General features: G+C 47.2%; 1 protein-coding gene across 6 annotated transcripts in view; it reads left to right on the plus strand.

Moving 5' to 3' along the window:
- LPIN2 (lipin 2) overlaps positions 1 to 23,038 on the plus strand; it is an 81,137-nt gene that overhangs the window by 24,181 nt on the left and 33,918 nt on the right. For all 6 annotated transcript variants that reach the window (XM_084780811.1, XM_084780808.1, XM_084780807.1 and 3 more), the window contains 2 exons: positions 15,328 to 15,528; positions 21,269 to 21,364. In XM_084780811.1, the coding sequence (XP_084636937.1) occupies positions 15,337 to 15,528; positions 21,269 to 21,364 (288 nt within the window). In that variant the 5' untranslated portion in view covers positions 15,328 to 15,336. The remainder of the gene's footprint in view (positions 1 to 15,327; positions 15,529 to 21,268; positions 21,365 to 23,038) is intronic.

A 23,038-nucleotide genomic window follows, 5' to 3' on the forward strand; every position in this document is an offset into this window, starting at 1 on the left:
CTTGAACTTATAACCCTCCTGTTCCGTAGGCCGCCCTTGAACTTATAACCCTCCTGTTCCATAGGCCGCCCTTGAACTTACACCCCTCCCGTTGCAGCGCTCCTGAGTGTTGGGATAACAGCCTTACACTAAGCCCGGCTTAAATGCTTATTTTAAAGTGAGGTAGAAGCTAAATAATTTTACATTCAGATATTCTGGAGTTCCACATGAAAGTGCTGATGTTGTGTCTTCTCACTGAATTTAAATTACATTGGTTACTTTTTTTTTTTTTAAAGCAAAGTAAGGTTGAATATTTTATGAAAGTCAGCATGAAGTCAGCAACAACCAAAAACAAACAAACAAACAAACAAAACAAAACAAAAAAACCCAGAATGTTATTTCTGAAACCTGTTAACCTAGTTGATTTTAGTTTTAAAGGTATAAGAATACTTATGTTGCCTTGAAAGTTTTGCCATATATGGTGTGATACTTGTTCCTGGGTCAGGGGTCACTGTGTCCATATGCAGACTTTTCAGTTACTAGGAACAGTGGTGCTTGAATAGGAATATAAGTCAGGTGCTTCTGTGGGAGGCGATTTTATTTTGAAGTCTCTGTTGTAATATAAAGGGTATGTGCGTGTGCATTTGTGCATGTTTGTCTTAAAGGTCAGAGGAGATATTTCTGAACCACTTAGCAGCAGCACATGCAGACTAGACCACCTCTTTCCGTTCTTTGAGGTCTTGCTGCTGGTGTTTTCAAAGGGAAGGCAAAGATGTTTGCTGAGACTGCGCTTTCTTAACGGCTCCTCTGCGTCACTGGTGGTCCCTGAGTCATGACCTCACCCAGCAGAGTGTTCTGAGTGCCCAGTGGCTGGCATGCCAGATGTGAGATCTGCTTCATAAGCTCTAATGATTATCTAGGAGTTTGACTTTTGAACGAACATGGGTGTGTGCATGAAAGAACCCTGGGTGTTACACTAACCAGAGCCTTAGGTGCTGAGTCAGACAGAAGGATAGTAAGGCAAGAAGAGGCCTCGCTTTTCCTGGCTACTAAATTTGCTAAATGGGTTTGGAGTTGCATTTTTAAAGTGAGGTCTTCGCTCCACTCTCTGCAGCTGGTGCCACGGTGAGCTGAGGCTCCGTGGCTTTTCTCCTCCACTTTGGTCCCTTGTGTTTGAGGAGGAGTGCTGGGTGTTGGCTTGCATCTGAGAGAGGGCTCTAGAATACCTACACAAAGTATGCTTTGATAGGACCTCAGGCTGCTGGGTTGGTCTTGAAGGAATTGGACACAGCTCTTTAAAGGGTCTAAAGTTAAATTTTCACCCTGCATTTGTTTTATACCATTTGTGTATTCTAACCCAGTTTTACTGCATTACAAAAGCCACCCAGTTCTGGAAAAGAAAACTATAGAGTTGCCTTCTAGATGTTGCTTTTACCTAATTGAAACGGCAAGTTTTGTTATTTTTCATTGTTTCATATCTTATTGTAGAACTTTTTTTTCTTCCTCGAACCCTATTTTGTATTGCAGAGAGGCTATCTAAATTTCTTACGTAAGCCATAGTCCTGCCAATGTTGGCTCTGTGATGACATCACCCTTGTCCTTGTCGCTGCTGGTTGGCCATCTTAGCTCACCCAGCAGTCTGTTTGGTGTGAGCATCTCCAAGTACGATGGCTCCTAGGCTAAAGAGAGAGAAGTGGAAGGGTAGGGAGTTCGAGGCCAGCCTGGGCTAAAGGTAAAACGGTCTCAAAATGAAAAACAGAGAGAAAGAAAAAAACAATCCCCCTAAAGTGAACCTGGTGAGCCCGAAGAGAGGGTTGTGTAATCACAAGCACAAAGTGACCTGCAAACAAGCGGCTCTCATCAAAGGCGTGAGGGCTGGGATTGCAGAGGTCACCTGGCGTCCTGTATTCTTACGTGCTAACAGCACAGTGCCGTAGCTGTTACAGACCAGACCAATTCTCAGGCATGATTGAAATTATATTGGAAAAAATGCCTTCAAGGCCAATGATACAGAAAAAAAGCATCAAGTGTCACCTTCGACTTTGGGACTTGATGATAGCTTGCCTCTGGTCATCAACTTGAAATAAACTGACATTTGGTATACTGGTCCTGGACACTCTTGGGGGGGGGGGTCTCTGGTGTGCAGCCAAGGCCAGAACACAGAACATGGATCCCTGATAAGCCCTGCTGCACTTTCCTCCCATATAGGGACTTACCAAACAGATGGAAGCAGTAGGGTTTTAGTGTGCATCTTACACACACACACACACACTTTTTCTATTTCAGAATTCTTCTCTCTGGTTGCCATGTGTCCTCAGTTAATCTCTTTCACCTAAACAAATGACAAACTTAGAATGTCACTAAAACCAAATTTATTTTAATTGAAAGTGTGGTTTTCCTTCTGAAGCAGATTCTGTTCTATCAGACTTACTGACAAGGAAGTCCTTGGCCTCGAGCTGTTGAGACTGTCACTGTACTTGGGGCCTGCAGTGTGAATAGCTGTTTTCCTTGTAGAAGTGCCGTGATGCCCTTTAGGCCCAGTGTAATCGGTGTGGCTAATGCCACCTGAGCTTTACCCAGTTACCATCAGATGCACGGAAAGACCTTCAGCCCAGAGAACTGACTCAGTGGTACCGTTTCTCAGTGTCACCTTCACTTAGCTGTAGTATTTGACTAAGGCTCTTTTTAAGGGGATGGGATAAGGCAGGAAAACAGAAGGAAGGAAGATGAATGAGGCTTAACATACCTTTCCCTGGCCCCACAATCTACATGAGTGTTAGCCTCATTTATAGTCAGAGTACGGCCTGGTACAGTCTAATATTCATATAGGTTGTTGGTCCAGGAGACTGTTGACTCTGAATGAGTCCTATTAATTCTTGAGTTAGAGGTTAGTGCATAAATAGAAAGAACGTCCAGTAGAGAGGGGTGTATCCAAGGAAATTGCATATTGTGCCACCAGAGTATTTGCAAACCATCCTGAGGTAGATGGTATGATTTCCATAACAAGTTACTAAAATTGGGTACTTTATGTGGAAGCCAAAAGATCAGACTTCTGTGTTTATTTTAGAGATCTTATAGTTATTAATGGTCACCACCAAATGTGAGTTAGTTGTACAATTATCATGATGCAGTTGACTGTTTAAAATTGGGACGAGGGGGTGAGAACTTGCCCCTTACAGCATATATTTCTGACCATAACATTATTTCAAAGTCTACTGGTAATAAAAGCTTGTCTTATGCTAGCATGCGGAGAATCATCATGGCCTTGGGGCTTTTTGTTTTTTTAGGGTTTTTTTGTTTTTGTTTTTGTTTGTTTGTTTTTGTGTGTGTGGTGTAGGGGATAGTTCAAGACAGGGTTTCTCTGTATAGCCCTGACTGTCCTGGAACTCACTTGATGTAGACCAGGCTGGCCTTGAACTCAAAGAGATCCTCCTGCTTCTGCCTCCCTAGTTCTGGAACTGAAGGTGTGCACCACCACAGCCCATTCCTGGCCTTCTAAAGCCTTTTGAAATTTCTTCATGTACATATATCTCTGAAAGTTCCTAGATAAAGTAAGAAGACAATGGCGTGCCAGGAGATTGAGTGGGCCACTTCTGAGTAGCCTCTTGATTTGAGGAAGGAGGCCTGTCCTCTCCGGGCCCTGGTTGTCATACCTGACACAGACCATAGCGTGTGCCCTGTCTGATGCTGAGGGCTAAATACTCATTTGGAAAGGTGAAGTTAAAGTCCCTTGGGTCACATGTGGAGTCAGGGCTATCTGTGAGTAAATAAAGTAGATCTGTGCTTTGACCATCAGTGCACATCTCACTGTAAAACAGGAGATTTCTTTTAACAATAACTCCCCTGAGCACATTGAGGAAGTCTTAAAAATAATAGCTGCAAAAACAGATTTTCACAACTACATCTAAGCAGTACAATTCCCATTCCTATGTGTTTAACCAAATAAAATATTATACACAAATATTTGTGTTAGCTTTGCCTTGTAATTGTTCAGAATGAAGAACCCCAGGGTGAAAGGATAAATTAGAATACATTTGTACCACAGAATAGTACAAACTCCCAGCTGAGCGTGGTGCTGCTCACCTTTAATCCCAGCACTCACGACACAGAGGCAGGGGGATCTCGGTTGTGAGTTCTAGGCCCACCTGGTCTACATAGTAACCCTGACTACATAGTGAGATCCTGTCTCTAAAAACAAACCAATGAAACAAAATCCCATAACAACAACAAAAACGAAAACAAAACAAACCACTACTAATACATATCACACTCTTAGAGAAAAATCTTAGATTCATTGTGATGAATGAAGGAAGTCACTGTATATTACATGATTCTGTTTGTACACTCAGGAGAAGACAACACTATGGACAGAAAACACGTGAGGGAGCTGGAGGCGCAGCACACAGGGCAGTGGAGGACTTGGAGGAGGGGCAGTCCGATTGTTCTGTGCCTTGATTGCTATGCTGATACACGTGCTTACTTAAAATGCACACACCCAAGCACCCATATAATACCTGACGCCTCTCCTGGCCTCCATGCAGACACACATACACAAATACATACAGACATCTTTTCTTAAAGCACAGAGAACTATACACTGTGAAAGAATGAATGTTAACGTATGTAAAGTCTATTTTGAATAGTCCAAAGTACAGCTATTTGAAATCTTAAAATTGTCTTTCAGAACAAAATCAATATAAACATTTAGCTGAAGATTTTTCCTATGCAGATAATCACTCCATAGGTTGACTTAATAATAGTTTGATAGCTTTTGAAATCTTAAAACATTACATTTCCTGGTAATTTACATCTTACTTACATTTCCTCCTGTTTATCTGTCACCTGTTAGGTCTCCTTTGCACACCTCATGCAGTGAGCATGACGGCTGGGCATTCTGAACTACATTGTTGGGGCTTCATTATCAGACATTGTTCTACAGATGGAAATGAGAAAAATGGGTGACAACATAGGGACAGAGTTTAATTGTATGGTGCTATGACGGCATAAACAGGTCTGGTCATGTCCGTGTTGTGGGGGGGGGGTTGATAACCCCTCTCCTATACTGCTTGCCATGTCCGTGTTGTGGGGTGATAACCCTCCCGTATGTTGCTTGCCATGTCCGTGTTGTGGGGTGATAACCCTCTCCTATGCTGCTTGCCATGCTAGAATCTGCTCATTATTTTGAAATCTAAAGATATGTTCAAGAATAAGCATGTAGTTTCTTTCTGCTCTATTCCAAATTTGGTTACTAAAGAAACTACTCTGGTACACTGATGAGTGTTAAAACTGTAGCCCTTAGCATTTTTGAAGCTGTACTCTATGGATTTAAAGTAAGTAAAAATAGGGCTGGCTCCCCGAATTACAGTGATTTCATCACTCATAAAACACTCCCTGAAGTTGGCCTTTTATTTCTAATTCAGCCATTGCATTGTGTTCTTTTAAACTCTTATTTCTTTTTCTGGGGAGATGGCTCAGTGTGTAAAACACTTGTCTTGCAAGTATGAGGACCCAGGTTTGGACTTTACTCAACCTACATAAACCGACATAAGCACACATGTTTGTAATCCGAGGACTCTTAGGGCGAGATGAGAGGCAGAAACAGAAGTGCATGGACCTGCCAGCCTGACATGAACAGCAGCAGTGGGAAACTGCCTTAAATTAGGTAGAAGATAAGGAGTGAGACCTCTGGCCACTAGGTATGTGCACTCCTGTACTCACAAACACACGAGTTTCATTTGTCATAAAATGTTGAGGTCAGCCCCACTGAGGTTTCAGTGGGACACTGAACTCCAGAGTAAGCCTCAGAGGGCAGGACTGCAGCTGTCACAAGCACAGTCAGGAGTTTCTGAGCCTGATGTTGGTCAGAACCGTAACTGACCTTCGAGGCCCACTGCAGCTCAGTAGGGGCCTGATCAGGAGCGCGTAACTCTCAGCTGCTCAGGCTTGATTCTTCTGCAGATGGTCCAACAACCACCCTGAGAAACAGACCCAGGGAAAAAAGTCCTTGCTTCCTTCCCTAGGGTGGAGCTAGGAGGAGTTGATGTCTTCAGGGCTCCCCGCAGCTCATCTCTTCCTGGGAGGAGCATTTGGTGTCTCAGACACCAGATCAAAGATTTTAAAGGTCCCCTGTGATAAAGGCACAGAACAGCTGAACGTGTCATTAGAGTTAGTTTTTTGACAGATTAGTTGCAGGTGTAGCAGAGGCCCTTAGCTTTCACGTGAGACTGTAATTCCGTAATGGGCTTATCTTCATAACTAGTTAATAAGACCTTTTGTAATTGAAACAAACTTCCATTTTAGAAAATGGTAAATGTTTTGATCATGTATAGTAATAATGTTCTTTAAACCAAACCGTAACAGGAAGTTCCTTGCCACATCTGCTCTTTCCTGTTCATCATTCAGCGATGCTCACTGCATCCAGCCCTGTGGAGGTCACTGAGCGATGCTCACTGCATCCAGCCCTGTGGAGGTCCCTGAGCGATGCTCACTGCGTCCAGCCCTGTTGAGGTCACTGAGCGATGCTCACTGCATCCAGCCCTGTGGAGGTCCCTGAGCGATGCTCACTGCATCCAGCCCTGTGGAGGTCCCTGAGCGATGCTCACTGCGTCCAGCCCTGTGGAGGTCCCTGAGCGATGCTCACTGCGTCCAGCCCTGTGGAGGTCCCTGAGCGATGCTCACTGCATCCAGCCCTGTGGAGGTCCCTGAGCGATGCTCACTGCGTCCAGCCCTGTGGAGGTCCCTAAGCGATGCTCACTGCATCCAGCCCTGTGGAGGTCCCTGAGCGATGCTCACTGCATCCAGCCCTGTGGGGGTGCTGCTTCTTTGCTTAGTGTCTGCCCCAGCCAGCCTCAGCTCTGACAGGCTGCAGTTCCCGCCACCTTAGAGCTAGTCCATCTTCTGACTTTGTGTTAAGGCAGGGCCTCATGCTGTGTCTCCCAGGAATGACCTGGAATTCCTATCTTACTGCTGCTCCCTCCAGAATTCTGAGGTTGTAGGTGTGTGCCTGGCTCCTGGCTCCTGGCTCCTGCTTCTCTCCCCTGGAACATCCTCTCTGTGTGATCTGCTGGCATCATCCAGGTAACATCTTGCACCCATGGGATGCACTTGCCCTGGAGCTGAGGTTGTGTCAGCTCATGTGTGCCCTTCAGTCTTCCATTGCTTGACCACATACTGCGCTGTTGTGTCTGCCCAGAATTACCTGCCAGGGTCCCTGCCCCCCATGTGACCCCTCAGACTTATTTCCACACCTAGAGCAAGTATTTTTTGCATCCTGAACCTTTCTTGACTCTCCCAAATAGATATTTTTTTCTCTTCTGTGGTCTTCTTAAAAGTCAGTAAAGGGCCGGGTAGTGGTGGTGCGTGCCTTTAGTCCCAGTATTTGGGAGGCAGACGTAAGTGGGTCTCTGAGTTCAAGAACTGCAGAGTGAGTTCCAGCACAGCCAGGGCTACACAGGGGAACCCTGTCTAGAAAAACCAAAACAACAACAACAACAAAACCTAAAACAAAGTCAGTAAAGGGACTGGCAGTGTGGCTCAGTGGCAGAGCACTTAAACATTGAATGCTTGATTGCTAGGGTTTTTTGTTTGTTTGGTTTGGGTTTTTGTTTTTGTTTGTCTTCTGAGTTTTTTTGTTTTGTTTCGAGACAGTTTCTCTATGTAGCCCTGGCTGTCCTGGGATTCACTCTATAGGCCAGGCCGGCCTGGAACACACAAAGATCGGCCTGTCTCTGCTTTCCTGAGTGCTGGGATTAAAGGCTTGAGGCTCCACTGCCCAGAGGTTGCTAGGTTTGAACCCACCACCATTAAAGGGAAATATGACCATTACAATAGCATTATCCCAGTACGCACTGTAAGCGGAGATGGCATTTGTCTTGTTCTCTTGGTGGATCAAGGCCGTTTGTGTGTGTGTGTGTATCTGTGCGCTCGTGAGTGCGGGGCGTCTCTTTGAATCTCAAGGACTTGGTAAGAAGGAGGCTCTCAGGTTTTAACTGTGAAAAGTTAGCATTCGCCAGCAACAGGCAGGTAGAGCCGATATTTGTTTACTGACTACAAATCTCATTATGTGTGTCTTAAAGGAATTGCAGTTGCTACACATGGGTGTTTCAGAGTTAAACATGCAGGGTTTACTAGAAGCACTTGTCCTGGGTAAGGCTTCTACAAACTTCCTTTTCATTGTGGCAGAAATGTTTGTCTTGAACTTTTTGTTCAGGAAGTTGCTGGAAGACACTGGGTTTAACTTACAGATGCTGTGCACAGTGAGTAAGTGTTTCCTGTAGCAAAAGAGAGGCGCACTCAGTCACACTGTGCTGCACAGCAGAAGGAGAGGGCCTGGGAGCTCGTGAGGGTCAGGAGCGCTGGCTTCTACATATGCAGCCAAGTGTGTGTGTTGTGCAATCTTGATTCCAGGAGAGTAAATGACTTGGACATCTGTTCTGTGGTAGCCCGTGGGGTACGTGGGGTGGGGGTGGGGTGGGCTTGGATCGTCCTTGTGCTGTTCCTGTTTCTTGTTTTATAAAATAACCAACATTGGAAAAACAAACTGGCACTTGTTGTGAGGGAGAAATGACTTGGAGGCAGCTCCTCCCAGGAAGCCAGGCTCGCTCTTTCTGTCTGTCTGTCCTCTGTGGGGCTGCACTCCTTTCTATCCAGCTTGTCACTTCCTCCTCCTCTGCTGTCCTCACCACAGTGGCTGGGACACTAGACATTTTATGAAGCACTTTCACTCAGTCAGTCCACACAAGCTGTAGGAAGGTCCTCGGCTGACTCCGGCCAGTCCTGGAGAGGCCACATTGGAGCTGCAGCAGTTGTTGCTCTGGGCACCGCTGCCTCTTGCTCCCTTTCACCCTCATTGTTCATAAAGTATTCGTATCTCTATTGTCCTGGGATTGTTGGAGAAGAATGTCAGGATTTAGCACATAGTAAGTTTAGCCCTTAGGAACAGCGCACTCGGGACCCTGGGTTGAGGTAGAATTCACAGTTGTGAAATGCAGACAATGTGTGTTTGTCTCATAAAATAAATGAGTGATGCTGGCTTTGCAGCCCTGTGTTGTGTTTCTTACACTTAGAGCTGTGAGCCTAGCCTTTAAGGGCTGAGCCATCTCTCTAGCCCCGTGTTGTATTTCTGAAGGCCATGTGAGGTGTGCTGATGAAGTTGTTTAAAAAGTACACTCTCGAGGAGTCCTGAAAGTGTAAGGTCGGGAGTGCAGACAGAAGCTCGGTATGTCCCTAGGCAAGGGTCCTGGTGTCCGTGTCCTGGAGTAGCTAGAAGACCTCTTCACTCTGAGCATGTTTGTCACATCTGTGAGCAGAAGGTTAAGACAGAATAAAGCAATCTCTCCCTGTCCCTGCTGACCATGGTGATGCTCTCAGGCAGTTCCCTCACCGGGGGCTGTTTCCAGCGGGAGTATCGGTAGCCACGGCAGCCTGGGACCAACTGGCAGCACTCAGAGTAGGGATGGCAGCTTTGGGCGAATTATAATCTCATGTTTTTGTGGCCAAGTAAAATGAAATAAAACGTTACAGTTAAATTGCTGAAAACAGATCATCCACACTGAGAAATCTGGGAATTTGAGTACAGCTTGTATTGTGTTCCTCCGGCCAATGTGAAGCTTAGAGATGCTTCCAGGAACACGGGCTCTGACTTAGACTTGCCTGACTGTCCTCCTTGCCACTTGTGCTGTTGGCCTTGGCTGCTTCCGAGCCTCTGTTCTCTTATCTAAATAGGAATAATATAGCCCTGATCGCGCATATTCGTGAGAGAGGTGAGGTAAGACCAGTGACGACCGAGCTCCTGAGGTGAAGATGCATGACAGCCACGCTGTGCCGGTGGGAGGGATGCAGCTGGCCACTGTCAGTGGCGTGCAGAGGCAGCTCCCAACTCAGGATACACTTGGAGCATTTCAGAAGGCATGCATTTTTGTACTAAGCTTGTTTCATTGGCTAGATCCTGTCTTGGGTAACTCTGTTCTTTATTTAAGGATAATGGAACATACCTCAAGACAAATTTGATAGCTTCTGTAGAATGCGCACCTGAGCTTTCTTATAGTATGTTGCTTATAAACACCTGTTTTGTTTCATGGATGCTAAGCCATCTTTAAGTTATATTGAACTTAACAAGTACAATTTATTCTCCGTATCAGTTACTTTCCTGCTGTGGTGGTAAGACACCATGACCAAGGCAGCTGCAAGAACGGAGAGTTTATTTGGGCTCCCAGTTCCGGGCCCATCGCTGCTGGGAGATGCCAACACACAAGCACAAAGCAGAGAGCGTAAACCACAGCGAGTAAGCGAGGCGGTGAGCTCGCAGAGCTCTGTCCACACGAGCTGCTCACACACCGCCACCACAGGAGGCTCTGGGAGGCCGTGCCCGTCCAGCTCCCCACACTCTGTTCACTAGGATTTGCACTCCTCTATTTAAAATATTTGATTAAAAGATCTGGCGGTGACCACTCTTGTATTTCCTGCGTGAAGAACTGTTGAACCCGTTGGGTTCTGTGTTGAAGGGCCATTTGCACTCTAGTCTTAAAGTCACTGACAGAGCGCTGATTGCTTCCCTTTCTAGGTTAGTAGTCAGTATCTCACTTTCATGGGAGCACCTCAGATTTAATCCGGCCCCGAGGCGGGAATCTAGACCCAAGCAGAAGCAGGAAGGTGTGTAGTGTGTGTAGTGTAACTGTCTCTGCGCTGTCCGTTTTGTCGTAAAAGTAAAAACAGACCTAAGTTGGTCTTGACATGAGTAAGGGTCACACCCCAGAGTAATAATGAGAGGTGGTTGTCACTGCATAGAAAGCTCCCTGAGGTGCAGTTGTGTCATTGGAGGATGGTGGTATTTAGTGTGACTTCGTGTGTGCCATAAAAAATAGAGTTGTTTGGAGAAGTAGTCTCTGTAGCTCTTAATTTTAGAGCTGAAGAGCTGTGTGACATATTTAAGAAGACATTTAGGATGGCTACAATTTAAAAAATCATGGATGGTATCTGACCTAAATGAATGTGGATTAATCAAAAGACATTTATTTCTAACAACTCTGGTGGCTTGAAGTCTGAGGCAGTGAGAGGGAGAGAGAGAAGGGAGGAGAAAGTGTGAGTCTTGCTGTGTCCTCACATGGCAGGGTAAAGAGAATTCTGCTTCTTGTCTTTACATGTAAGGACACCAGTGAGAGTGGGACATTCTGTTCACTCTCATGACCTCAATAACCCTGATTACCTCCAAATCTCCATCTCCAGATACCTTCCCTGTAGAGGTTAGGGCTTCCGTGTACACATAAGCATCCACGAGGTAAGTCGCCCAGTACATGTGAAGGTTCAGTTTCTCGATCTTAAAGTCCTGGAAGGCCAGGCAGGGTGGTACGCACCTTCGATCCCAGCACTCTGGAGGCAGAGGCAGGTTGGTGACTGTGAGTTTAAGGTGGTGTAGTGTGCATAGTGAGTCCCACCTAGGACAGCCCAGACCATGCTGTGAAATACTGTCTCAAAATGAAGTCTAAGTTGGGTGAGTGAGCTCTGTGAAAGTCACAGCTGCTAGAGTCGCTGTGTAGGCAGCAAGCTGTTCCTGGCCATTTCTGGGGTTTAGTACATGTTAAAGTCTGGGCCTCCATATATTTCTGTTTTCATAGCCTACAAAATATAAACCCAGTGGCTTCATATCTGCCAAGAGAAAGCAAATGTCTTGACAGCCTGTATTTTTCTACATTTAGCAACTAGCTTTTACACAATAGACTTTCGTGTATAGTAGCGTTCTCTTAACCACAGTAATTAAAATCATCCTGAATAGATGTTGTTAGACTTAATTATGGATTGCAAGCTCTAGTTGATGTAAGCTTGTTGTTCATGGCTGAATGTAGATGTTTAAAAGTGGCCATGCTCAGTTTCTTTCTTAAAGGTCTACACTGTTAGGGTCTTGTACAACCTGAAACACCCTTTCGGCGTCAGACCAAGCAGCGTGCTGTGACCGTGTGCGACTAGAGGGCAGAGAGCATGCAGAGCATGCTGGGGTGGAGAAACGTTTCCTGGCAAAAGGTGGTGCACAGAGCTACCTCCAAGTGAAAGTGACCTCAGTTCTAGCTTTGGGGACAATCGTAACGTAAAACTGTTGTAAGCCGTGACTTCAGACGTGGAAACAAAGGCCTGCATTTCCTTCCCTCTGACTGAGACCAGGACTGTTCGATGCCGAAGTCAGACCCTCGCGGGGCAGAGCAGTACATGAAAAGATGTTGAGCATTGCTAGCTACTAAAGAGATGCAAATCTTTGTATATTGCCATAGCTAAAGTAAATAGTAACGCCATATTGTGTGACGATGCCAGAGAATGTCACCTTGTGCGCAGGCTGGCCGGAGCGTAGCATGGGAGAGCAGTTATGGGCGCTGTGTGACTCCTGTAAGCAGCTGCGCCTACAGTTTGTTTGCATTCCGTGTACTTCTAATACGTGAAAATCCACGTTCACACATCCTGTATGTGGCTTTATCTGACTAGAGACTGCAGTTACTTGTCCTTTAACAAGTACAGAGGTTGTTTGTTTATTTTTTGATGTAAGTCGATACCATGAAGTACTATGCAACAATAAAATAGAATGCATTATTGATACGGCCATCTGGTTAAGTCTCCAGGAAAATATGAGGGCAAGAAGGTGGCCCCGAAGGCCACATGCTTTACTGCGCTGTTTCTGTGACTTCCTTCCTGAAATGGCAGTCACTTCAGAAACAGCCTACTAACGGTTGCCCAGGACTGGGCAGGAGAGTGCAAGAGAGATCTGTGTGTGGCTTTGTGGGGCAGCAGGGTCCTTGTGCTGACGGCCCACCCCATCCTAGGCCAGGTCTCTCTGTAGCCCTGGCTATCCTGAACTCACTCTGTAGAGCAGGCTGGCTTCAAACTCAGAGCCTCCTGAGTGGTGGAATTAAGGGCGTGCACCACCACTGCCTGGCGTGCTCTGGCTCTTACCTGAGCTGCTGTTGACATCCTGGTTGTGGTGTTTTTGCTGGTGCATCCCAAGTCCAGGACACTGAGGCAAGAGGACAGCCAGCCATGTTTTTCCTTAGAGCTCTGCAGATCTACACTGATCTCACAGTAGAAAATTGGTTTGTTAATTAATTTGTTATTTTGTGTCTTGGAGGTAAGATTTCATGTATTCTGGGCTGTTCTTGGACTCCTGATCCAGAAGTACTAATTTTAAAAATACAATGAGTGGGCTGGAGAGATGGCTCAGTGGTTAAGAGCGCCACCTGCCCTTCAAGGGGTCCTGAGTTCAATTCCCAGCAGCCACATGGTGGCTCACAAACCATCTATAATGTGATCTGATGCCCTCTTCTGCAGTTAAAGCACTCATATACAATAAATGAATAAATATTTTTTAAAAATACAATGAGCCACGCCTGGTGACAGAGGCAAGTGGATCTCTGTGAGTCATCCTCATAGTGACAAATTCCAGGCCAACCAGGACTAATAGTGAGACCATCTAAGAGAGAAAGAAAGGAAGGGGGTGGGGGTGGGAGAGAGAGTGCGAGCACGCTCGTGCCCGAGGTATGAGGTGGTTCCTGAGCACTCTCGGGGAGCTGTCCTCCTGGCTAGACACAGCGTGACGCCTCTTAGCTTGTTTATGCATCTAGCTTGCTGAGTGATAGTTCATTTGATCGTTTATTCAGTCATTCAATAAATAATTATTGTCAGAGATAGTGTCACACACTTGTAATACCGGCATTTGAGAGGCTAATAGTGGATGGTCTGAGTTCTAGGCCAGCCAGGCCTACAAAGTGAGTCCTTGGAGAGAGAGATCAGCTAGGTGTGGTTGCACAGCCTGGATTCCCGCCGTTCATAAGGCAGGGATGAGCAGCCTAGTCTACCTCTTGAATTTCAGGCAACCAGGACTTACACAGTGAGACCCTGTTTCAAAAAAATAAACATTTCAAAGTTTAGGGATTTGATATGTGCTTGATATTTGATATGGCCTTGCTGTCAAAGCCAAATCAACTATCCTAAAACCAAAGCTACCCATTTATAATTGTTTCATAATTATAAAGGACCCCTCATTAGGAGAGCATAGTAAATTTGGTTACTGGTGTACATTGCTCAAAGACAGCCCTTTGGTATGTGTAGTTTGAAACCTTGGTTACCTAAATACCCAGAGGTATGACCAGAGGTACGTGCCTGAGGCTGCTCAGCAGCTAGGCCCTGGTTACAGTCGTTTCTTCGTCTCTGCGTAGACTGTTGAGTAGATTCTGTGCTGCCCTAGGCACTGCCATCTCTGGAGGGTAGGCTGGCTTATGTACAGATGGAAACTGGCAGGGCCCCTCTATTCTCTCAGAGGCTCAGCACTTTGTCTCTGTTCCACCTAGGACTCACCTGACAACACAGAATGTCTCTCTAGAACTTGGCAGAGATGGAACTTTGAGTTTAGGGCAACCAAGGGTTGTTTAGAGATGCCACTGTGCGCACAGTGAATAATATGCGTTACTCCTCAAGTCCGGTAAACGCTGACTTCTGGACTAGCCTGGAACTGGAGGGATTCTCTGATCCAGCATCAAGGGGAAGCACTGTCCATGGATTTTGCTTTGACATAACCATAAGGTGTCTGCTAAGTGATGGTGTGTTCCACTGCTGCAGCGGGGGCTGGCAGCTACGGGACTCGGGTTTGTTTTGGTGTGGTTTGGGTTTTTCAGTGGAAGAATGGGGGTAGGAGGAAAAGCCAGATTGGGGTGCACCTCCCCGCCTTTGAATTGCGGAGTTCTGGTGATCCTGACTTGAGGAGTGAGCTGAAGTTGTGGAACAAAACCCCCCTTTATGCTCTGGGCATTGTGGGGCACAGGCATGTGTCCTCCTGGATTGTATTGAGGTGCTGAAGTGGTTTCCCTGGAACCTAATATGAACACGTGCTAGGCCGGGAGCAGCTCACCAGTTTGTTAGACGCAGCATGTGTCTGAACTTTTAACATTTCAACTGTCAGTTGTACCCCTTTCTTTGAGAAGGTGAACCTCTAGTTTCTCCTGGTGGTGATCCGCTGGACCTTTGCTGCTTGGCTGCCATGGTCGGAGCGGACGCAGTGGGTTCCAGGCCACCTTGGCAGCGGTGTAGCTGTGGGGATCAGGCTTCTGTAGTTGACACCCTGAGCTTTGGTGGAGGGAGATGGAGTCAGTGCAGGCTGTGACGACAGTCGGCCCCGCCCTGGGGTGTGAGAGGAAGTGGGACGTGCGCAGCCTCCCAGCCTGAGACGCTGTCCTTGTGCAGAGCCGTGTGAGCATAGCGGCAGCAGCAGGAGGGAATGGGCGCCCGGGAGAGTATGTTCAGGCAAAACTCTTTGTTTTTTTGTCATTGTTATTAGTTGTCAAATTCAGTGCTGACATCACATTTTTTTTCTTACAGTCTCAAACCATGAATTATGTGGGGCAGCTGGCCGGGCAGGTGCTTGTCACCGTAAAGGAGCTCTACAAGGGCATTAACCAGGCCACCTTGTCCGGGTGCATCGACGTTGTCGTGGTGCGGCAGCAGGATGGCACCTATCAGTGCTCACCTTTCCACGTGCGCTTTGGGAAGCTCGGAGTCCTGAGATCCAAGGAGAAAGTGGTAAGTATGTTGTACAGCCTGTGTTCACATGGAAACGGGGATTGACGCCCCTGCCGCTCCACCTGCCCACTGTTACTCTGTTCTTCTGTCTTAACTTGCATGCTACTGAAGACAGTGGTAAGAAGCCAGATTTTAGGTACTGCTTTGGAAGTGGCTTCTAAACTTAAAGACATTACAGGAAGCTTCTCAACGAAAACGAAAATGAAATTATGAAGATAACCCTACATTGTTGAACCCCAAAACAAAACTGAAGATAATTTATAAACGAGGAAGTTGGTCTTATTTCGAAAAATAAATGTTTCCTTTACTTAATACAGAACTTTAAAAGAGTGTAGGGCCAGCAAGATGGATCGGTGAGTAAGGCTGTCGCCATCAACCCTGATGACCCAAGCTTAAGGCCTGAGACCCACATGTGCCACAGGAGAACACATTCAGAAGTTACCCGCTGACCTCCACATGTGCCCTGTGGCTCATGTGCGTGCTTGGAAAACTTAACAAACAGGCTGTCTAGAAATAAAACAATACAGCTGGAGGTGCTTGCCTAGCCTGCACAAGGCCTGCCTAAGCACTGGGGCAGCAGAGGCGGCAGGCCCAGGAGATCGGGGCCATCCTCGGCCACAGCTTGAGACCTACGAGAACCTTTAGGCTTAGAGTTTTCTAAACCTACTTTACTTAGGGTTCTTAAATGTTTCTGCCTCCCTTCTACCCACTGGCCAGAGACAGAGGAGGAAGGAGGCTGGTAGGAGAAGGGCCGGTGACCTGTTTAGAGTAGCTCCATGGCCAGTTCCACCTGCGTTGTCAGGATACTCACAGTGCAGTAGCAAACACCACACAGCCACGTGAACCAGTCATAGTGGCACAGTATAGCAGAAATAGCAAGGCTCTTCCCAGTTGGCAGGCATCAGTGGAAGCAGCCAGAATTAGCCGGAATACCACAAGAGTTCTCTGGTGCATCTCTCTCTGTGAAGTGAAGACCAGTGAAGCACTGCACACGGCAATGCAAAAGTGTCGTCTCACTGTCTGTGGGGTTCTGTTAATAATCCTTTTAAACATCATGCACGCTCTCATGTGTTTGCCTTCAGCAGAACATCATGTGCCCTCTCACAGGTCTGTTTTCCACTAACAAAGGTCGTGAGACTTTCTTCAGTGGTGGAAAAACACTCCCCAGCCCATATTTGGGACCAAAAAAACCCCAAAACTTTTACTACAAGAACCTGTTATAGATAGATAGATAGATACATACATACATACATACATACATTCATACATACATAGGTAACTGTTATACTGATTATGAATAAGTAGACTAAGCTCATGTAATCAAGTGTAGATTATATTTGTTTAAAAGAAATTAATTCCCCAATTGAATATTTATATTTTTCCTCTTTTGCTTTTACTGGCAGGGGAGTATTATTTGGGTTTTTTTTTTTTTAAACTATCTTTTCCCTCAAGTATTGGGCAACAGGAAAGTTTTTGAAGTGTGTGTGTGGTGAGTTTTAAAATGTATTTGGCAAATTTTCGCTCCCCTTCTTGCTGGCCCAGGTGGAGGTGTGTGTGTGAAGCACTGACAGGTGTTATTGCTGGCCCAGGTGGAGGTGTGTGTGTGTAGCACTAATAGGTGTTATTGCTGGCCCAGGTGGAGGTGTGTGTGTGTAGCACTAACAGGTGTTATTGCTGGCCCAGGTGGAGGTGTGTGTGTGTGAAGCACTAACAGGTGTTATTGCTGGCCCAGGTGGAGGTGTGTGTGTGTAGCACTAACAGGTGTTATTGCTGGTCCAGGTGGAAGTGTGTGTGTGTGTAGCACTAACAGGTGTTACTGCTGGCCCAGGTGGAGGTGTGTGTGAAGCACTAACAGGTGTTATTGCTGGCCCAGGTGGAGGTGTGTGTGTGTAGCACTGACAGGTGTTATTGCTGGCCCAGGTGGAGGTGTGTGTGTGTAGCACTAACAGGTATTATTGCTGGCCCAGGTGGAGGTGTGTGTGTGTAGCACTAACAAGTGTTATTGCTGGCCCAGGTGGAGGTGTGTGTGTGTAGCACTAACAAATATTATTGCTGGCCCAGGTGGAGGTGTGTGTGTGAAGCACTAACAGGTGTTATTGCTGGCCCAGGTGGAGGTGTGTGTGTGTAGCACTAACAGGTGTTACTGCTGGCCCAGGTGGAGGTGTGTGTGTGAAGCACTAACAGGTGTTACTGCTGGCCCAGGTGGAGGTGTGTGTGTGAAGCACTAACAGGTATTATTGCTGGCCCAGGTGGAGGTGTGTGTGTGAAGCACTGACAGGTGTTACTGCTGGCCCAGGTGGAGGTGTGTGTGTGAAGCACTAACAAGTGTTATTGCTGGCCCAGGTGGAGGTGTGTGTGTGTAGCACTGACAGGTGTTACTGCTGGCCCAGGTGGAGGTGTGTGTGTGTAGCACTAACAGGTGTTATTGCTGGCCCAGGTGGAGGTGTGTGTGTGTAGCACTAACAGGTGTTATTGCTGGCCCAGGTGGAGGTGTGTGTGTGTAGCACTGACAGGTGTTACTGCTGGCCCAGGTGGAGGTGTGTGTGTGTAGCACTGACAAGTGTTATTGCTGGCCCAGGTGGAGGTGTGTGTGTGTAGCACTGACAGGTGTTACTGCTGGCCCAGGTGGAGGTGTGTGTGTGTAGCACTAACAGGTGTTATTGCTGGCCCAGGTGGAGGTGTGTGTGTGTAGCACTGACAGGTGTTACTGCTGGCCCAGGTGGAGGTGTGTGTGTGTAGCACTAACAGGTGTTATTGCTGGCCCAGGTGGAGGTGTGTGTGTGTAGCACTAACAGGTGTTATTGCTGGCCCAGGTGGAGGTGTGTGTGTGTAGCACTGACAGGTGTTACTGCTGGCCCAGGTGGAGGTGTGTGTGTGTGTGAAGCACTGACAGGTGTTATTGCTGGCCCAGGTGGAGGTGTGTGTGTGTGTGTAGCACTAACAGGTGTTATTGCTGGCCCAGGTGGAGGTGTGTGTGTGTAGCACTGACAGGTGTTACTGCTGGCCCAGGTGGAGGTGTGTGTGTGTAGCACTGACAGGTGTTATTGCTGGCCCAGGTGGAGGTGTGTGTGTGTGTGTGTAGCACTGACAGGTGTTATTGCTGGCCCAGGTGGAGGTGTGTGTGTGTGTGAAGCACTGACAGGTGTTACTGCTGGCCCAGGTGGAGGTGTGTGTGTGTAGCACTAACAGGTGTTATTGCTGGCCCAGGTGGAGGTGTGTGTGTGTAGCACTGACAGGTGTTACTGCTGGCCCAGGTGGAGGTGTGTGTGTGTAGCACTGACAGGTGTTACTGCTGGCCCAGGTGGAGGTGTGTGTGTGTAGCACTGACAGGTGTTACTGCTGGCCCAGGTGGAGGTGTGTGTGTGTAGCACTGACAGGTGTTACTGCTGGCCCAGGTGGAGGTGTGTGTGTGTAGCACTGACAGGTGTTATTGAAGGGTGAGGCGTCTGCTGATGGTTGTCGGATACTCATTTCCCTCTGCTTAAGTGCAGGGTTTTTTGAAAGTGAAAGAAAATGGTTTTCTCAAAACTGGACTTTTTTTTTTCTGTCTGAAAAAACACCTTTTTGGGGTGTTACAAAAATCATTTTCCAAAGTTGCCTTTGCTTGACCACCCTTCAGAAAGCAAAGCAACTACAGTCAGCTTCCACTCTAGGGCAGTGTGGTCCAAGCATGGTTAGTGCCTTTGATGCTAGTATCCTTTCTATTTATTGTAGTGACACCGTTAATGTTTTCAGAATGGAGTGGTTTCGAGGGGATTCAAGCCATGTGTACCCTGAAGTTTCTGTCTGTAAAATTTCTTTGGGGTTCTTCCCAGCAGGTTCTCCCACCCCATCACACCCCACTGTTCCCTGGAGCCAGGTTTCTGATTGGCAGGTTGGCTCTGCCTTTGGCCTTTCAGATGGAGCTGCAGTAGGTGCATGCAAGCAGGAGTCCTCCCTCAGTGGGGAGGGCCCTGCCTGTCCGTTCTCTGCAGGCTTTGTAATCGGGGATTTGATTTCCTTACCGGGTTACACAACCCTTAAATACCCAGTCAAAGTTAAATAAAGCCTTGTGAAAATCCTAGTACTTTTAGGAGCATAATACGCAGGGCACAAGAAAAGAAAAAAAATTCTTCTTTCCTGTTTCCTTCCCTCATATCCTAGAATCTCAGGAGGTATATTTGGGGAGAAATTTGTCCTATGAGTCACCAAAACACAGCTTTCTTATGACAGTAGCACTTAAGCCATGTCCACCTGAAAATACACTGGTAGTTTACATTAACTTCTTGTCTCAAGTCTTTTTGGATTAGGGTGAGCTATTCATCAGTTTTTAAACTGACTAAATTTCCAGATGTGGTGACACCTGAGAAACAGACCTGAAATCCTAACTCCCTTAAAGCTACTGCTTAGAGAGACAGACAGCTGTGCATGATGAACAACAGTGTGTGACACAGAACCCTGGTCCCCAGGAGCTCAGGAGGAACAGTGTGACACAGAACCCTGGTCCCCAGGAGCTCAGGAGGAACAGTGTGTGACACAGAACCCTGGTCCCCAGGAGCTCAGGATGAACAGTGTGTGACACAGAACCCTGGTCCCCAGGAGCTCAGGATGAACAGTGTGTGTCACAGAACCCTGGTCCCCAGGAGCTCAGGAGGAACAGTGTGTGACACAGAACCCTGGTCCCCAAGAGCTCAGGATGAACAGTGTGTGTCACAGAACCCTGGTCCTCAGGACCTCAGGATGTCCTCAGTATGGGTGATGAAAGCGGACAAGCTCATGAAGCCCAGGTCTGGGACACCCACTTCAGCCAGTGCTGGCTGAGGAAAGTTTCTCGATGCTGCCAGGGTGTAGGTTTCCCACCTTAGAGCTCTGCCTCTGGTGAACAATTCAGCGTCTTGCTCGTGCCAGGCAGCGGAGTGGACCTGAGTGTCGTTCCCAGAACCCATGTGTGTGGTGTGCATGGCAGCATGTCCTTGCTGTGTCAACTCTGGGGAGACAGACAAACAACACTCCCTGGGGCTTTCTGCCCAGACAGCTACCCTAATGAGGCAATCCCCAGTCCCAGTGAGAGACCTAGTCTCAGAAAGGTGAACAGTGTCCAAGGACTTAAAACATGAGGTTGATTTCTGACTTCCATGCACACACGTGTACATACGCACCCTCACATATACAAAGATGTACATATATATACATACATGCACATGCACAAGTTAGATGTGTTTATGGCTGTATGCCCACCAGGCTTCATTCTATGGCCAGGCACCTGCAGAGTTGGCGGAATGCCAGTGACTGACAGCATCTGCTCTTGCACAGTGACCTGGGTTAGAAACACTAGCAGGGATTGTGCCCACAGCCCACACAGGGCTAATGAAACATTTGAATGTCTGAGCTCCACAGGACAGCCCCAGCTTACAGAGTACAGAGATGTTCCTCCCATTTCACAGTATTTGGCAGGTTAGGCTGGGCATGGTTTTCAGCCCATAACCACCACACTTGATAAATCAAGAGCAGCGTAGGCTACATAGCAGGACCTTGCCCGAGGTTCTCCCTTTTGTGTGGGGGGGTGTGGGGGGGGTGTGTGGGTGTGTGTGGGGTGTGTGTGTGTGTGTGTGTGTGTGTGTGTGTCTGTGGGGATAATAACAGTGTTTCTCTGGGGCTATAGCTCTAGAAACCTAGTGCCCAGTTTGGACTGAACCCAGGGTTAGGTGTAGGTCAGCCTAATGAACCGCTTCCTTTTGCTAAGCCGTGCTTGTCTTCTCAGATTGATATAGAAATCAACGGCAGCGCAGTGGATCTTCACATGAAGCTGGGCGATAATGGAGAAGCCTTCTTTGTGGAGGAGACTGAAGAGGATTATGTAAGTCCCCAGAGTCCTGTGCGCGTTGTGTCGCGCTGCCAGGGCATGTGCAGCTGGCCTGCTCTGTCCACGACTGTGTCAGTGACTCCTGCTGGTAAACCAGCTTTCACCATATGTTAAACTTTACTTCCCCAAAATAGCTCCCACAGCTCTCAGGGTGCAGAGAACACCCAGGGAGCCCTTGTAGGACCGAGGGGCGCCCCTGCGTCCTGTCCATTACAGCTTATGGCTTGACCTGAATTTCGTCATTCTGCCTTGAGGCATGTCTCTTTAGACTACAAGTGAGTGTGTACATATGTGACCTTTACATTTAGAAGACATGTTTACAGGGCCAGAGAGTAGCTCATTGGGTGAAGGCACATTCCGCATAGGCCTGGCTAACCCCAGTTGGGTACCTAGAGCCACATAAAAATGGAAGGAGAGAATTGTACAAAGTTGTCTGCTGATGCCAAACTGATGCCATGACACCAAACCCCCTACACACAGACACACACACACACACACACACACACACACACACACACACACACACACACACACACACACACACCAACAATAATAAAGTTTTAAAGAATGACTCCTTTGTTGGTTAGGAGTATTATACCCATGACCTTAAGAGCTATTAAATTGTGATGTCAAGAGATTTAAATGAATTAGCCTCTGTATTTTTATGTGTTAGTGTACATAATCTGCACAAGTCCCTGGTCCTTGTGCTCAGGCACGTGTGACCTACTTGGAACAAGAACAAACAGTTATTTATACAGCCAGTGTGGCTCTTAAAATCTGTAGAAGCATTATTACATCTTTTTCGATGTGAAGTTAAGTCTGAAGCACAAACAAGAAGCCTCACATTATCGGGACACAGGGCCTTTAGCTTTGAAGGTGAGCTGCTAATTTGATGCTGTGATTTCAACAAGAAAACAGTGGCACCAAGAATGACCATTTTTTGCTTGGAGAAGAGCGCTATGCAGCTGCTGCTCTGTGACCCCTCGCCCCACTCTTGTTCTCCTGAGCAGACACCATGCTGGGGTGTCCCAGCCTCATCTGCATTTGTATGGCCTGCACAAAATTGCTCCTCCCCAGAAACACAGGCAAAGAGCAGAGTGAAGCATAGTTAATGTTAGCTGGCACAAGCATAAACTATTTTTGATGTGTTTCTGACAATCAAGCAAAGCCCCTGTCACTGACTGTCATCATACAGCCCTGTCACTGACTGTCATCATACAGCCCTGTCACTGACTGTCATCATACAGCCCTGTCACTGACTGTGATCATACAACCCTGTCACTGATGTCATCATACAGCCCTGTCACTGACTGTCAGCATATAGCCCTGTCACTGACTGTCATCATACAGCCCTGTCACTGACTGTCAGCATACAGCCCTGTCACTGACTGTGATCATACAGCCCTGTCACTGACTGTCAGCATACAGCCCTGTCACTGACTGTCATCATACAGCCCTGTCACTGACTGTCATCATACAGCCCTGTCACTGACTGTCATCATACAGCCCTGTCACTGACTGTCAGCATACAGCCCTGTCACTGACTGTCATCATACAGCCCTGTCACTGACTGTCATCATACAGCCCTGTCACTGACTGTCAGCATATAGCCCCTGTCACTGACTGTCAGCATACAGCCCCGTCACTGACTGTCATCATACAGCCCTG

Source organism: Acomys minous (genome assembly GCF_964271855.1).
Source record: "Acomys minous genome assembly, chromosome: 4".
Lineage (NCBI taxonomy): Eukaryota > Metazoa > Chordata > Mammalia > Rodentia > Muridae > Acomys > Acomys minous.